The 15,114-nt window shown below is 32.7% G+C and overlaps 2 protein-coding genes across 2 annotated transcripts in view; both read right to left on the bottom strand.

The window, feature by feature from the left end:
* LOC105151550 (protein Wnt-4) overlaps window positions 1–11,078 on the bottom strand; it is a 52,792-nt gene extending 41,714 nt beyond the window's left edge. Inside the window, exon 1 of the mRNA XM_087413966.1 lies at window positions 7,677–11,078. Within this exon, the coding sequence (XP_087270092.1) occupies window positions 7,677–7,747 (71 nt within the window). The 5' untranslated portion in view covers window positions 7,748–11,078. The remainder of the gene's footprint in view (window positions 1–7,676) is intronic.
* Window positions 11,079–11,553: 475 nt separating this feature from the next.
* On the bottom strand, window positions 11,554–13,231 carry Mat1 (CDK-activating kinase assembly factor). The gene is made up of 3 exons (XM_011065318.2): window positions 13,026–13,231; window positions 12,813–12,936; window positions 11,554–12,721 (listed from the first exon to the last, which is right to left on the bottom strand). Exons 2-3 carry the CDS (start codon window positions 12,934–12,936, stop codon window positions 11,883–11,885), a joined length of 963 nt encoding a protein of 320 aa, XP_011063620.1. The 5' UTR covers window positions 13,026–13,231; the 3' UTR covers window positions 11,554–11,882.
* Window positions 13,232–15,114: the final 1,883 nt, after the last annotated feature.

Here is a 15,114-nt window from a genome sequence, read left to right as displayed (position 1 = left end):
TTAACGAAACGCGTAATAATCCCGATTTATCCCTTCGGCTTGGCGTAAGCGTAGCGCCACTGGATCTCGGGGGGTGGCTTTCGCGAGGGGATGACACGTCGCGCCGAAGGGGGAACATGTTATCGGCGGCGATGCCGTTTATTTTTACGAGACGGCTAGGTCATATATTACGATACTTTTTATATGGGTCTTATAAAAAAAATACGAGAACCGCGGGGAGTAGCAGTAACTAAAGTACGACGAGATACGCGTATCGTATTGGCCGCGACGTATTCGTCCCTATAAAGTGCTTCTATATGTCGCGAAACGAAACATATTACGACAAGATCGTGCGCCCTTATTCCGTCATCGAATCTCACAGGCAATGTATTTTAGGTTTTCATCGAGCAATGTCCCAATGTTCCGCAATACGACACACCGATGTGAGTTCTTTGTCTTAACGGAAAAAATAAATATTCTCGAATTCGAGAATTCTTGTGTTCTCAGAAAAAAAAAAACGAATTATTACGAAATATCCTTTTTTTTACTTTCAGTTTGTCAAACTGAAAGTGAAAAAAGGACATTTCGTAATAATTCGTTTTTTTCTTTGTATTTTATGGGGAAGATGAGAAAATACAAGCATAATTTATCGCTCTTTTAAAGGTGTTATGAAAAATTATTGTGACATGATGATTCCGCTGTGTTCCATTGAAATTTATATACAATGATTGCAAAAAGTATTCGTGCAGAAAAAATATTTTTTTTAAAAACTTCATTTTTAAAAAGTAAATATTATCCAGAAATGAGTTACCGAATTGATGTCCGAATCAATATAAATACGATGATTTTAACATCAATTTGATATCGATTCGACGTTTAATTGACGATCATTTCTTGTTGAATAATTAACAATTTATTTATAAAGAATAAAACAGATTGTATGTTTCTTAAAATTATATATATCAAAAAGATGTATATTAATTATGCAAAATATATCATCTGAAAAATAAGCGAAAATTAAAAATTGTATTGTTTGAATGTTCAAAAAAGTATTCATACAGACAAAAAATTTAACTTCTAAAATCAGGAATATTTGCGAAGCTTTGTTTATATTAGAACAGAATGTATTCATTATATAAAATTGCTAATTAATGTTTATTTTCTACAAATAAGATTTTTTTATAACAAATTTTCTTGTTATAAATTATTATCTTCCTACGAAGATTTTCTGCTGTCACTGTATATCTATTAAAAATATAACTGTTTTATATTTTACATTTTTTTAATAATGTTTCATCATTGTTTTTTTTTTCCAATCACGGATTGTGGTTTTTAATCATTCTCTTTGACATAAACAAATCGTATTTTAAGACCAAGTAATAATATCGATTCAAAAATATAGAGGCGGAATATATAAAATTCGCAAAAATTCCAAATAATTAATCATAATAAATTCTATACGATGGTCGAAAATGTCGATATTTATCCGATATTAAACATCTTGTTTATAACATTATCGCGCATTATTGCGTTACAATCGCCTCAAAGCGGAAAGAAACTTGCCTTACCAGACAGGCGAGTTTATGGCGATGGCATTGCTCGACACCCGTGTCGATCCGCAATGTCGTCACCGTCGACGGATGTGCGCCGTATCCGATAAAAGCACGGGCGAATGCTGAGAAATAAAGCGCAAAATCGTCATTCAGGTCCAGCTTGGACCGTCATGTCGGGTCGTTTTAGGAGGAGCCGGTAATGGCCGGCGGCCTGCCGACAGCGGTGGGGCCGGGATTATTGCGGGGGTAACGTTAGAGTGTTAATATCAATTTTAATCGCTCGTCGTAAAGACGATGCGCGCGTGCAACTATAACGCACCGACCGGAGACTCGCGTTTGGCAATAAAGACGCTTTTATTAAATCTGCCCCGGCGGCGGCGACGACGACGACGACGACGGCGGCGGCTGCGCACTCCCTCGCCGTTACCCGGGCCCTCTTCTGCACCCTCGTACTTCTCTGCTGCGTGTTGGTTTATGGCCATGTTCTTTCTATTTCTTTATGAAGATCGTGACGTTTCAAAAGACAGCGGCGTCGTCTTTGTCTCGATCGCTCCTCTTCGTCAGCCGGGAACAAGCGCATTGGCTGCTACCGCATTTTTGTCAATCAAATGAGACAGGTTCGACCTCGGTATTTAGACTTATAATCCGCTCATGGAGAGCTTACTCTTTATTTATCAGCTTGTCGGCCATCCTTTGTCAGAGAAAATGCCATTCAATACCGTATAATCTGTTAGTCTCTATAAGTTTCATTTTTAATATGGTATACAATAAAAAAAAAACGTTATAGTAATATTAAATTCTAGTATCTATATTTTAATATGTAAAATTTAAAAAAATTATCTGTGTTTATATATATAGTATTTTTACATTTTTTAACTTTTATTAACTTCGATGCCATTTTCTACCAACGCAAATTAACTTTAATCTCGGTTCAATTTATTATTCATCTTTTTCTAATTCTTACAACTAGAAAAAGATAAAGAGAAAGTTGAATCGAGATTACAGCTAATCTACATTGGTGAGGTACAACAATTATAAGAAACTCAATTTTTCTGCATTTTATTCATGCAGCACAGTTATATAAACATCATTTTATTGCTGTAAGAAAAGTTATTACACTTTACTTTCTTTCTTTTAAGAAACGATTATCTTTAACAAAGAATATTTTCTTGATAATAATTTTAAAAGTACTTATTATACAAATTTTAGAAAATACATTATTATGTATACTCAAAATAAGAATTAATTTTCTTTTTAAGAATATTATAAAATCGATCAAAAAACGACTTTATATAATAAACAAATCAAATTTATTTTAATTTAATAATCTTGATTTCAATCAAGATTAAATATATTCTCAAAAAAAATCCTAATAAAAAATACTTCAGTATTTTTATTAGGATTTTTTTTTTTAGAATATATTTTTAAATAAATTTAATGAACTTATGACAAATTTGTAGATATATGAATTTTTGAAAACTTGAAGTATAAAATATATATATATATATATAATTATTTATTTGCGTACTAATTTTTCTGTATGCACAAATATTCGATATGTAGTTTATTATGATAGAATCAAAGTAAACTTCGTTACACAATTGAAAATGTTGCAAACGACATATACCTAGATTTTTATCGACAAATTTACGCAGAGAAAAAGAAGGAGCAGTAAATCGTTCCGTTTCTCCCTTCGTTGGATAAGTCGAGAGGAATAACTCGAGGGTGCGCGTCTAATTCCGAAGCACGTTAGATTCTATGGACGCGGACGCAAAAGAGCGCGAGAGATCGATAAATCGAGTGGCCGCTCGAATAGTAAACAAAAGCTGAAAATAAGAAAGGAAATCCTCGTTAAACCTCATTAAAATCAAGACAGTCATGCTCGATGCACCCCTGAATTAATACATACTGCATACGGCGAAGAGGGGCTCTCGCATTCCCATAGCGAGAATCGAAAGCTTCGAAAATTCATGACTCGCTTCGAGATACACTCCGGTCCACAATAGACATCCATAATGATGACGTGAAATCATACATTATAGTATGCTTTGATGAACTAGTTGAAGAAATAAAAGGAACAAACACCGCGAGTGAAAAGTAATGGGGATCTCTTGTGTGACCTACGCTGAAATTCAATTTTTTAATATTTCGCAATCATAATTGAGACGTAATAACTGTAGGATATTACTGCAATTGTGATATCTAAAAAGTAATCGATAATAATTTGAATTGATTGATTTCATAGATGCATATCTCGTGTACCATATTTGTACGCATCGTTAGTTTTCACGATCGGATAAGAGTCAAATCGATTCTCAAAGGATATTCCTCGATTTAGTCGGAAAGTTACTCTTTTTTAATGATCGCCGATAGCTAAGATATTAGTGATAGTCTTGGAGAGAACGATCGACATGATACTTGTCGATACCTAACTGATAATCACAAGTCGCATGTTTCCGGTTTAAAAGAAGTTAAGACTATATAATGTAATATTACAAGGGAAAGTAGTAAAAAACATATAGCATAGATGTAAAAAACATCATAAGGATAAAGAGATAATATGTGAGATCGAGTTTAACGTGATTTAATCTCATATTATCTCTTTATTCTTACAATTTTTTTCCGTGTTATATATTTTTAATTTAATAAAATTTATAAGGAAAAAATAAATTGAATTAATTTAATTAAGTATAAAGAATTATTATTTTCGGTTGAAGCAGATCTTAATTATTTCATGCGAATTTATATAACATTTCTGATTCCACAAACCGCGCTCTAAAATTTTCTTCTTAAAATCAGTTGCAGTATCTGAAAAAATGTATTGATATTTTTATTACTCGTCTGTCTATCTCGATAGAATGAAATTATCAATGCTACGAGATACGTGTTAACAAAAAATATCTTGATAGATATCAGTCAATCGAGAATAAAAACTAACAATGGAAAATAAACAACAATTCAAGGAAACATCATTTGTCTCGTTTTTATACACTGAGAATAAATCTACTAAATTTTAACAAATATTTATTTATACAGTAATATATTAACAGTTGCGAAATATTTGCTAAATAAAAAAAAGTGATATATATATATAAAATTAATGATTCCTATATCAAATTAATTATTTTTGTCCAAATAAATACATATGTTTACGTTTAGTAAATATTCAGCTAGGACTATTCAGACAAATGTTTATTAAAATTCAGTACATATTTCAGTATAATATAAGTATAAAATCTACAGTTCGATATTAGAGTATCGTTCATCGGAGTGTATTAAATTAAATATCATTATGCCGTACAATCGAAGTTAAAAGCAAAGTAGATGGTCGATACTTTCCAATATCGGCGTATCGGTGACCCTAATCGGCGGATTCGCCACGCGCGCCGATAGCGGGCGATTAATCGCCCGAGGGAACGGGTTTGTCGGAAATGAAATATCTGGGTAGAAAATCATGCTCGACCATAAAGGATCGACCGCCTCTCTTCCTCATTTAAGATTGTAGGGGCACGTTGTCGCTACCTATACACCACACCATAGTGGGTACACTCGCGTATAGCCATTACTGCCGGGGCTTCCTCCGATCTCGCTCGTGGCGGCTCGACCGATCGAAGGGGATTATTCGTCCATTATGGATTCGTAACTATCGACGACTATCCGGCGCGTCGATGAATATTATTCCTCAAATTTACGCCGAAAGCGTTTCGACGTCATTCATATTCTTCGTCTGATTAACCTTATCTGCCCCGCGATATTGGAGTCCTACTTTTTTTAATCATTACCATGAGAATCTCTCGGTTACGATATGAAAAGCAATTTTATGCAATAACTTGATCAGTGCTCGATTCAAGCGATTTAAAGTAAAAAAGATATTTAAACACGAATCATTCTCGAAGTAAAATATCCGACTTTCATCTCACGCTGATAACGAATAAGACTTTAGATAAATCTTCATATGCCAATCAGATAAAATGAATCTGATATATATTTGATATTTTTTCTCTTATACTGTTATATTTTTGATATTATTTTGTTATACTTTATTTTGTATTCCTATAATTTTTGAAATCTAGCTTAGTTCGAATAGCCCATTATTTCGATATATTTGAATTAAAATTTTGGTTATATATAATATTTCTTGGAATACATTGCCGTAACTTTAATCGATGCAAAATTTAAAAAGGGAGATATCGAGAAAATTGATCACTAATTATGCGATTGATTCAAGATCCTACACATATTAATTACATATTAATAAGAAGAATTAATGCAATTACTTTCTAAACTACGTTCCTCTTTTATGTACCAAATAAATTGCCAGTCTCTGTTCCCTTTCAAAAAGACCGCCTCACTCAAGGTGAAGCAAATATTTCGCGATTATGACAGTATATAATTGCGGTTTTCGATATTCGTCCTTGAACTCGCTGTTGAGTGACGTTGAGCATAACTCTTGTAATAACTCGCTACTTACATGCCACTTTGGATCCGCGCGCGCGGGAACATCTCGGGGGATGCTGCCGTTCGAATAATCACGAAGAAAGCCGGCGTATTCCCCGTGGACGGGATTCCCTTCTAGCGTGATGCATCCGTGGCGGTGTATCGTAACGCTAATGCGCCATGTTTTCGCGAGTACCGTGGCATCAACGCGCGATCATCGTGTCAATAAAAATAATCGACTGTCCAGAATTCGCGGAGGATATTTATCTGCAGTGAAGAACGCATTTGTTTGGCCAAAGTACTCTGCGTGGATAACGAGAGAGAAAGAGAGAGGGAGGGAGCTGAGGGAGAGACAAGTTTGCTTTCGTCTCCCGGAGGAAATTACCGTAGATAGAGATGATACTTGCTAGAGAATGCATTCCCTGATCATGCGCGCGCACGCAATTGCACGCTAATGATATTATAAAGCTGGATAAACTTCTTCTTAATTTTTTGATAAATAATAATGATATCTTTCCAAAGTCCAACGCGCTATTAACTTCTTTTCTTTTAAAGTATCGTACATCATCTCTGACAAGAAGAATCTTTAAGGATCTTTAATAAGAAAAAGAAACTTAATTGCATTACATACATAATGATATTTTAATTATCACAATATACTTTGATTATAGCGTACTTTTAATCGCAGTTATTTACTCTTATTTGCTCATTTATTATTAATTTTATTGTTTAATAAGAAAAAGATTTCAAATTAGCATAGAATTAGAGATGATATACTTTGTAGAAAAAAAGTCTTTACTTAGTGTACTTTTCAAATTATGAATTTTATCAATTTTTCAAATTATAAATGATGATTATTTGTTTACAATTACTTGTCGATTAATGTTGATCGATGTTTCATCTATATTTTTATAGGTAGAACCGGCTTTTTCCATTAAAAACGGAGGCGTCGATAAGCGTCTCAGTAGTGAAAGTATTAGACTTATGTAGGAATATGCGCAACAATAGCCAGAAGATTCAGTTAAACTCTCAATCGCAATGTCTTGTAGCAACATTAGGGAGTTTAAAGAATATTTAAAAAAGTGCCAGAACAACTAAGACGATTTTCAGATATCGTCATAGATTTTCTATGTCCATATTTTCTGTTCAACGATTCATTTTCATCGTGAGATAAAATTATATCCTCACTAAAATTAAATTTGAAATCGAAAACATCAAATCGGATAACATAGTGTTTAACTTGGCGTTACTAAGATAGAATATACAATAAATCCTTAACTATTTATTTATATGTATTGCGTCGTTTTTTCCCTTATAAACGTCTCTTGAAAAAAATAACAAACGAATTTTCCGCGGTACCTAATAAATCCAGTGTTATTTTTTTCTTACAACTCCGCATCTATCGTTAAAAAAAAAGCAAGGATTAAAAGTCAAAAGTTAAATCATTTGTAATATATATTTACATTAATTTTATTAGTATGCCTTGATACCAACCTTAGTTTAAAGTATTCTAAAAGTTTTTACTCTCACATAAATGAATATTCCAATATTCTAAACAATTTTTTAACACAGCTGGAGTTTAATAAGGGATGACTCCTTAATAATCGTACCACACGCTTCCATTTTAATAACGATACGTTAAGTACGAATCCCTCTTGGTATTCCGGTTCGTTTAGCTGTAAAAGATACGTTGCAATTTCGACTCACCACCAGTTGGCTTGCGCGCCGCTTTGCCACGCGACGATCAGCAAAGACACGAGCAGGTAGCTCATTGACATGACGAGCGTACGTTGTTGCGTGCGGCGATCCCGTGTGGACTTTCTTTCTCTCTCTTTCTCTCTCTCTCTCTTTCTGTTAACTTGACCGCCGAATTCCTGAAGTCGAATCTTCTCGTGGTAAGCGCGAAGGAGAGAAGAGATTACGTGGGCCGTTCGTGCTGCCTTCTCAGCCTCGCATTCTTACATGCGCCGCCGACGACGGTCCGTGTTTCGCATCGTTCTTTCCGCGAACGCGAGCGATATATCGGCGTGCGAAACGTCGGACTGTGAGATCTCCGGTCGCCGAAGATCGCGCGCGAAAGAGAAAGACAAAGCGTGTCCAGGACCAAGCGATTTCGGAGCGCGCGACCGGAGCGGATCGACACTCCGCGGTACCCGCGTCACCTTTTCTCGCGCTGTGCCTCTGTGCTCGAAAGACGAACGAAAGTTCTCCAGCTTCGGTCCCTCGTCTCGTCTTACATGTTTCCGACGACGCGCGACCGATTCGAATGCCGTTACGCGACGTAATCGAATAACGCGAACGGAGCCAATCGGCTCCTGTAAATCGTCCGATAAGTCGTTTCTCGCTCCGAAAAATCTCGCACGGTCCTCCGAGCGAATGCGGGAGGATATGCGAGGAGATTTAACGAGCTCTCAGGAATTTTAATTCGGTAAAACTTTCACGCTGGCGAAAAGTCGCGAAGCAAGAACAGACGTCGTCGTCGCGAACGGTGACCGCAACCGGAGTCGAAACGGCCGAGACGACACTCCGTGAACGTTCGCGTACGGACTGTGGCCGGTACTGCCGGTAGTCACGAGGAAAAGGGCAACGGAGCTCTCATGGTGGGCGGAGTCGCCGTACGTTCGTAGCTCACCGATTGGTCGCGTCGTTGAAGAGCCTCTCCGAAGCTCCACTCGCGCTAATTAAGCATTTCGGCACACCGGCGACGGGACGGTGCGACCGCGTACGATCGCTCGCTCGCTATTCGTTCCTCGGACTCGCGCTTGTCTCACCGAATCCGACTTACGTGAAACGCGACCGCGGCTATTCTGCGTCGCCTCGAACCGTTTCGTCGCTCGAGATGAAAAATCATCTCGAACTCAAAAACGGATGTTTGAAATATACCGCTATATTCCGGACTGTGTACTGTTAGATATCAAAGCAACAATGACAACTTAATCCCTCGAATTAAATAATATTTTGTTATTTTTAACTTTCATATGTGTCAAAATGTAAATCAATTCATTTTTATAATTAATTTTAAAATAAAAACTTATATTGACGTATGGCTTAGTTATACGTCAAATAATTAATTAAATTTGAATCAAATTTAATACATTTTCAATAAAATTGTTTAACTCCATTGTTTTAATTATGTAAATTAGCGACATGTTGAATAGGCGATCTATAGAAATAATTAAAAATAACTCTAATTGGATATAATTTGATGTTATGAATTTAACAGTGTATCTTTTTGCATGGTGATAAATATGATAAGTATCAAAAAAATAGATTGAGTGGTATAACAAAGCTAAAACTTACTGCGAATTCAACGTCTATAACTGAGAAAATTTGATGATTTAACAAATCACTGATGTTATTCAGCCTGTCCACTTTGCTATGATATATTATAGAAAACTGACTATTCGTATATTGCGACTATAGATTTGCTGAATCAGTGAAGTTTTAGTTGTTTTTTTCCGTGTATCGCTCGAAAATATTATTCTCGGCTGCCTCAATAAGATGCCACTTTTGACAGATATAAGAATTAATTAGGAACAAAAGTTGACTTATAACTATTATTTTTGAAATATTATAAAACAATTCAAAGATGTAACTTAATTTTTTTCTAACGAGATGATAGAAAACTTGTTATGGTAATTAAATGATTAATAACTCACACATATAAAGATACTCTGAATAATCAATAATGACTTTCTTTGAAAGGAATGTAAGAACGATTCGCAATTTTTTATATTTCGAAAAAAAGGGCATTGCCATCATAAAAATTATGTCTTTGCTTGTTACATTAAAAACACGAAAATGGGAAAGGAAAACGCTAAACATAACGTTGGTACGTAAATTTGTTCAAGCAATGGTAAATAGCAAATGCAAGTGATTTTAAATATTTAACTTTCTATTACTTAGATTATCTTACTTGTTTAAGAAACGTTTAGTATAAAAACAAATAGTATTAAATAAAGAATTTCTTAGGACCATAAATGCACAACGAATAGAGAATAAATTCCTTAAACGGTTAAAGCTGGATCTTATTAATATTTTATGTGATTGGGATTAATTTAAATATGTTTTTGTGATGTAATATTAATTCAAATCAATGTCGCAATTTTTTGAATTACAAATTTATTTTTATTATGCGCTACATATTATCTGCCAATCCGCGACTTTCTGTCCACATCTTAACACTCATGTCGTACGTGTAATTTGTAACAGTATAATATGAAATTAAATCCGATATAATCTCGATATTATTGTATATCTTATTATTACATACAAACATAAAAATAATTTCCCATCAAATTTGGAAATTTACTAAAATCATTACTTCCAATCTTTATAATAGCATTATGAATTATAACGGAAAAATAAGTTATGTATGCGAAATAACTGCGATATCAATCAATAAAAATTCAATAAAAAACATATTAATATGTATTATTTTATTTTAAAAAATATATATTTTAATCTAAATAAATGAAATTTATGTTTTATTTACTAACATAAAACATTTAAATATCTTGTATTTTCAAGATAGCAGAACGGAATTCGATATATATTGATTTTAATTCATTATTTTAGCAGATCCTAAATGGTCAATATTGCTGCACAATATTATTTATTATGTCTGAAAGCTGTATTCAACTTCCAAATTGTTTACTTTGAATTGTTTAAAGCATTATTAATATTATACAAAATAATTATATAATAAGCGTCTAGGAACTGCTTTATAGATGTAAAATATTGACAATTATGTAATTTATTATGTATTTTAATTAATTTATTGAATTCGTACTAATTATTCACATTTGTTTAATCAAAATTTTTGGTTTGAATATTTAGAAAAATAAGCAAATATTTTAACTATTGCAGAAAATTTTTACAGATGCTATAACTTTATACTTTCTTATAGTATATAAAATTTAGTTTCTTTTATACATAAAATTATATTTAATCACATTTTAATCTATGTGAATGATTTCGATTCTTACGTATTTATCTGTAATATATTTATAATAAAATAATTTGCAGTTTTTCTTGTTAACATTTACGATATCAAATTTCCTAATAAATTAACTATTTTTTTCTCTTTTCAAAAAATATGCTTTTTATGTCTTAATAGAGATATCTTTTTTAATATATCATAAGGCTAACGCTGCCATCTGCGGGCCTAATAGGCAATTTATAAAAGCAACAGTGGATAAGGATTCGGAAAGTGTACGTAATTATATACTTGTGACAAAAGTATTGTTTTTTGTATCTACGCAATTTATACATGACGTAATGATAAATTATTACAAATAAATTGAGATAAATTAATAATTATTCTAAATATAAATACATAATCTTATGCAAACAACATCGACACGTATAAATCACGTATATCATAAAAATTTAATTTTTCTTTGCAGAATTATATATTATGTAATACATATATATACATATATTACACAATATTTCGACACTAATAACAATAGAAATTTTACATTGTATTTTTGTTAAGCTTAACATAATACATTTTTGTTAAGAAACACACACATTTTTCTTCTCCTATCTAATCGCAAAGGAATGCATACTAGTCTAAATATAACGATACAAGATTTATTTTTATTAATAAACAATAAAATTATTTAAAAAATGAGAAATACATATATATATATATACATTTAACAAAGCAGAAATTTCTATGATGACAAAAGTACTTTGATAATTTGAGCTACCATGTCACATTCACATTAATTTATACTCAAGGCACTGTCACTGTATGACAAATTTTGAATTGACGTGTATTTTATATGACAAATAGAAACAATAATTCTTAATTTGACAGCTGATTAAAACAGTATTTAATGTTACTAAAAAAATTAAGATAAACAAAGATATATCACATTCGTTGTTTGAAAATGTCTTGTATAGTCATATAGTTGCAAATTCTGCTTGTCGTTGTGAAGGATTATGATAGAGACCAGCCATCGCTTCCTGCAATGCTCGTAAGCATGCGACATGTGCCTTAAATCCTCCCGCTCTTTCAACCTGACATTCGTTACGTATATGTGAAACGTATCCACGAGCTTGGAGTTCTCGCCAGTTTGGTGGTGATGGACCTTCTATCTGTTGCCAGATAGGCGTGTAAGAATAGAGAGGTCCCTCTTCTATCTTTGGCACTGTGTAACTCTGATTTCCTTGATTATTAAATTTAATTCCTGTACTAAACTGTGTTGCCCTAATGGAAGATAAGGCTTTAGCTTCTTTCTTCTGCGTCTGTATTGCGGAAGCAAACGATTCAACAATGTTTTTGGCATTTGCATCAGAGAACGTTAACTCATCGATCAGAGCTTCCTTCTCACGAATCTTTTTCTTCTTTGTCTCGACTTCTTCTTTTGCAATTTCTATCCTTCTTTCTTCTTCTTTCTGCTTCTCCAATTCTATCATCTCTTCTAATTCGTATTCATTTCTGCCAAGTTTAGCTTTACTTTTCGATATTTGTTCCTTGTTATCTTTTTTATATTGCTCTATTTTCTTGTTTGTTTCAATAACATCAATGTTATTGGCCAGATTGTATATTATAGTTTCAATTTCCTCTAAATAATCATTATATTCCCTTAATGTGGAAAAGTCTTCTTCTCTTTTATTAAAATCTCGTAGGATACGTTTCCTTATATTCACTTCTTTTTCAACCATAGAATCCTCAAACATTTGAACTCTAAAGTTAGTCCTCCTCAGTGGGATTTTGCATTCTGGACACGATCCTGAGCCTAAATAATTTAATTGTAAGCATTATTAAAATTACACTCTCTATCTTCAATAAAAAAAAATATAATAAATATTCATGGAAATAGATCAAACCTTTTAGGAAGAGCAGATCCACACAGCTCTCACATAATGTATGGCCACAGATGTTTACCATCAACTTTAATGATGGATTTCGGTATTTGGTGGTTTTACACCGTGGACACGCTTGCTCATCCATCTTCAGGGAAAAAAATAATAAAATAGATTTGACAAAATGTTTTTCCTGGTTCAGAATTAGAGGTTACTCATAAATACATCTTAACTTACGTTGAAAACGATATTATTTCTCGTACAAAATTATAAATTAAAATAACTGCTTGAACTGCCACTTACGAACTACCTAATATTACGTTCTGATATCATATTTAAATTATTTTGCTTATAATTGCACACGATGACACGATACATGAAACCCTGATAACATAACCTACGGTGTAGCCAAAACTACTTTTCAGCACACGTTTCCGTCTCTCGAATACTATCGAATCGCCTATCGATAGATTATATATCGAATAATGTGAATTCGATTTTAAAAGAAACAAATTTCGTTGTACATACATACAGACTCAATTTTGTTCTCTTTCCACGTTTGTTTATTTTATTTGTTTATTCTTTTTATTAGAGAGTAATAATACGTGCCCTCGGCATGTATTGTAGAATTATTCGGAATGGATTTCGATTTGAATTGTTCAATTATTCCCGATATTTCCATTGTTTTCTCTAAGAGAAAACGTAATAATTCCGATTGAAATTCATTCCGAACAATTGCATAATTAATAATACGTATTTTCCATATTTTATTATTTCGTTATATACTCTCTCCCTAAATCTTTTAAAGTGAATTGTCACTCTAAAGAGTAAAATTTCATTCTTAAAGATTGAGCCAGACTTTTTCAAGACTGATTGAATTTTCACTCTTTATAATGAGATTTTATTCCAAAGAATTCAGAGAGTAAGTATATATACTTAGCATATATGCTTTTTAATTTAATTTTATATTTATTCTTTTTCTGTTTTGCATTTATTTTTACTTTAATAATTTATTTGGAAATATACTAATTTTGTTTAATACTTTATACTGAATTGAGATTAAGGCTTAATGAATTTATCATTCTCTGCATATTTATTTTACATGTATTTGAATATTACTTTGACACTAAAAATTAATATATGTATATAGGATATCTTTTAAAATTCGCAATTCAAATACTATAGTAAGAAAATGTTTGAAAAATTAAGTAAAAAAGTTATTTATAAATTTTTATTTATTTTATTTTAATATTTTATTAATATTTATCTGAGGTATAAAGATTTAATATAAAAATATAATATATTTAGATAATTTTAAATATATCTAATTTTGAATATGGCATTTTAGATATATAAAAGATTGATTAGAAGAAAATTATAGATGTATATATAAAATATGTATACATAATATAATTGAACAATTTCCATTTCATACAGCCTGATTTCTAATAAATAAAATGCTAAAATTTGTAACAGCAGATTATTACTTGTTTTTTTAAGTTTATGGGCTTTGAATGATTATATATTTTACATGCGTTAGTAAATAAAGAGAAAATTGAAAATAATACACATATTCACCTGTTAAAGTTCACAGTGACTCCTGTTTCTTTCCGATTTAAAAGAAACTGACATTTGCGTTCATTTTTAAAACAAGAGTTGAGAAATTACAATTACTCCGCTCTTTTGTTTCTCGCTTTACATTCATCGTGTGCTCCGCTGTAACAATTGTTAAACATCGCCGTTTTAGATTGTGGAAAAAAAAAAAGAACTGTTCGTGAACGGAGCGCGGAGGATGTTATATAGATAACATTCAACAGACTTTCAAAGCAATAGATACGCTTAATGAGCACGAACCTTTCTGACAATTCCGCAAACTTGCAAAGCACAATCGAATTTCTCTCGGAATTTATTAACCTATTTGTTAATTCGAACGGGCATTTGTTTATTGAATATTTGTCTGTATAAGCTTTTGTCGACTGATTATATTTCGCCACGGTACTTGCGCGCTGTGAAGCAGAATAACGAAAATCGTAAAGTAGCGTAGTAACGCAAAGTAACTATCGATCGCCAGCGAGAAAAAGGATCGAGCTAATAAGCCGATTAGTGATCAAAGGGCGGAATATTGCAGTACACGATGCAACGCCAACAGCGCGGCGCAAAGGGAATAGGATCTTTGCTGGCAAACAATATTGCAAAAATGGCCTAAAACACGAAGCATTTGGAAAAAATGAAAGCAAAATATAGACAGGCGTGAAATGCGGCCAAGTGGTGCATCGATAACTAAATGCGGTATTTGTTGTCGCGAAAGCTTTTGTGCTGCCTCCGA

This window comes from Acromyrmex echinatior, chromosome 15, assembly GCF_024713525.1.
Source record: "Acromyrmex echinatior isolate Ae372 chromosome 15, ASM2471352v2, whole genome shotgun sequence".
Lineage (NCBI taxonomy): Eukaryota > Metazoa > Arthropoda > Insecta > Hymenoptera > Formicidae > Acromyrmex > Acromyrmex echinatior.
This window is presented reverse-complemented; position numbering and strand designations above follow the sequence as displayed.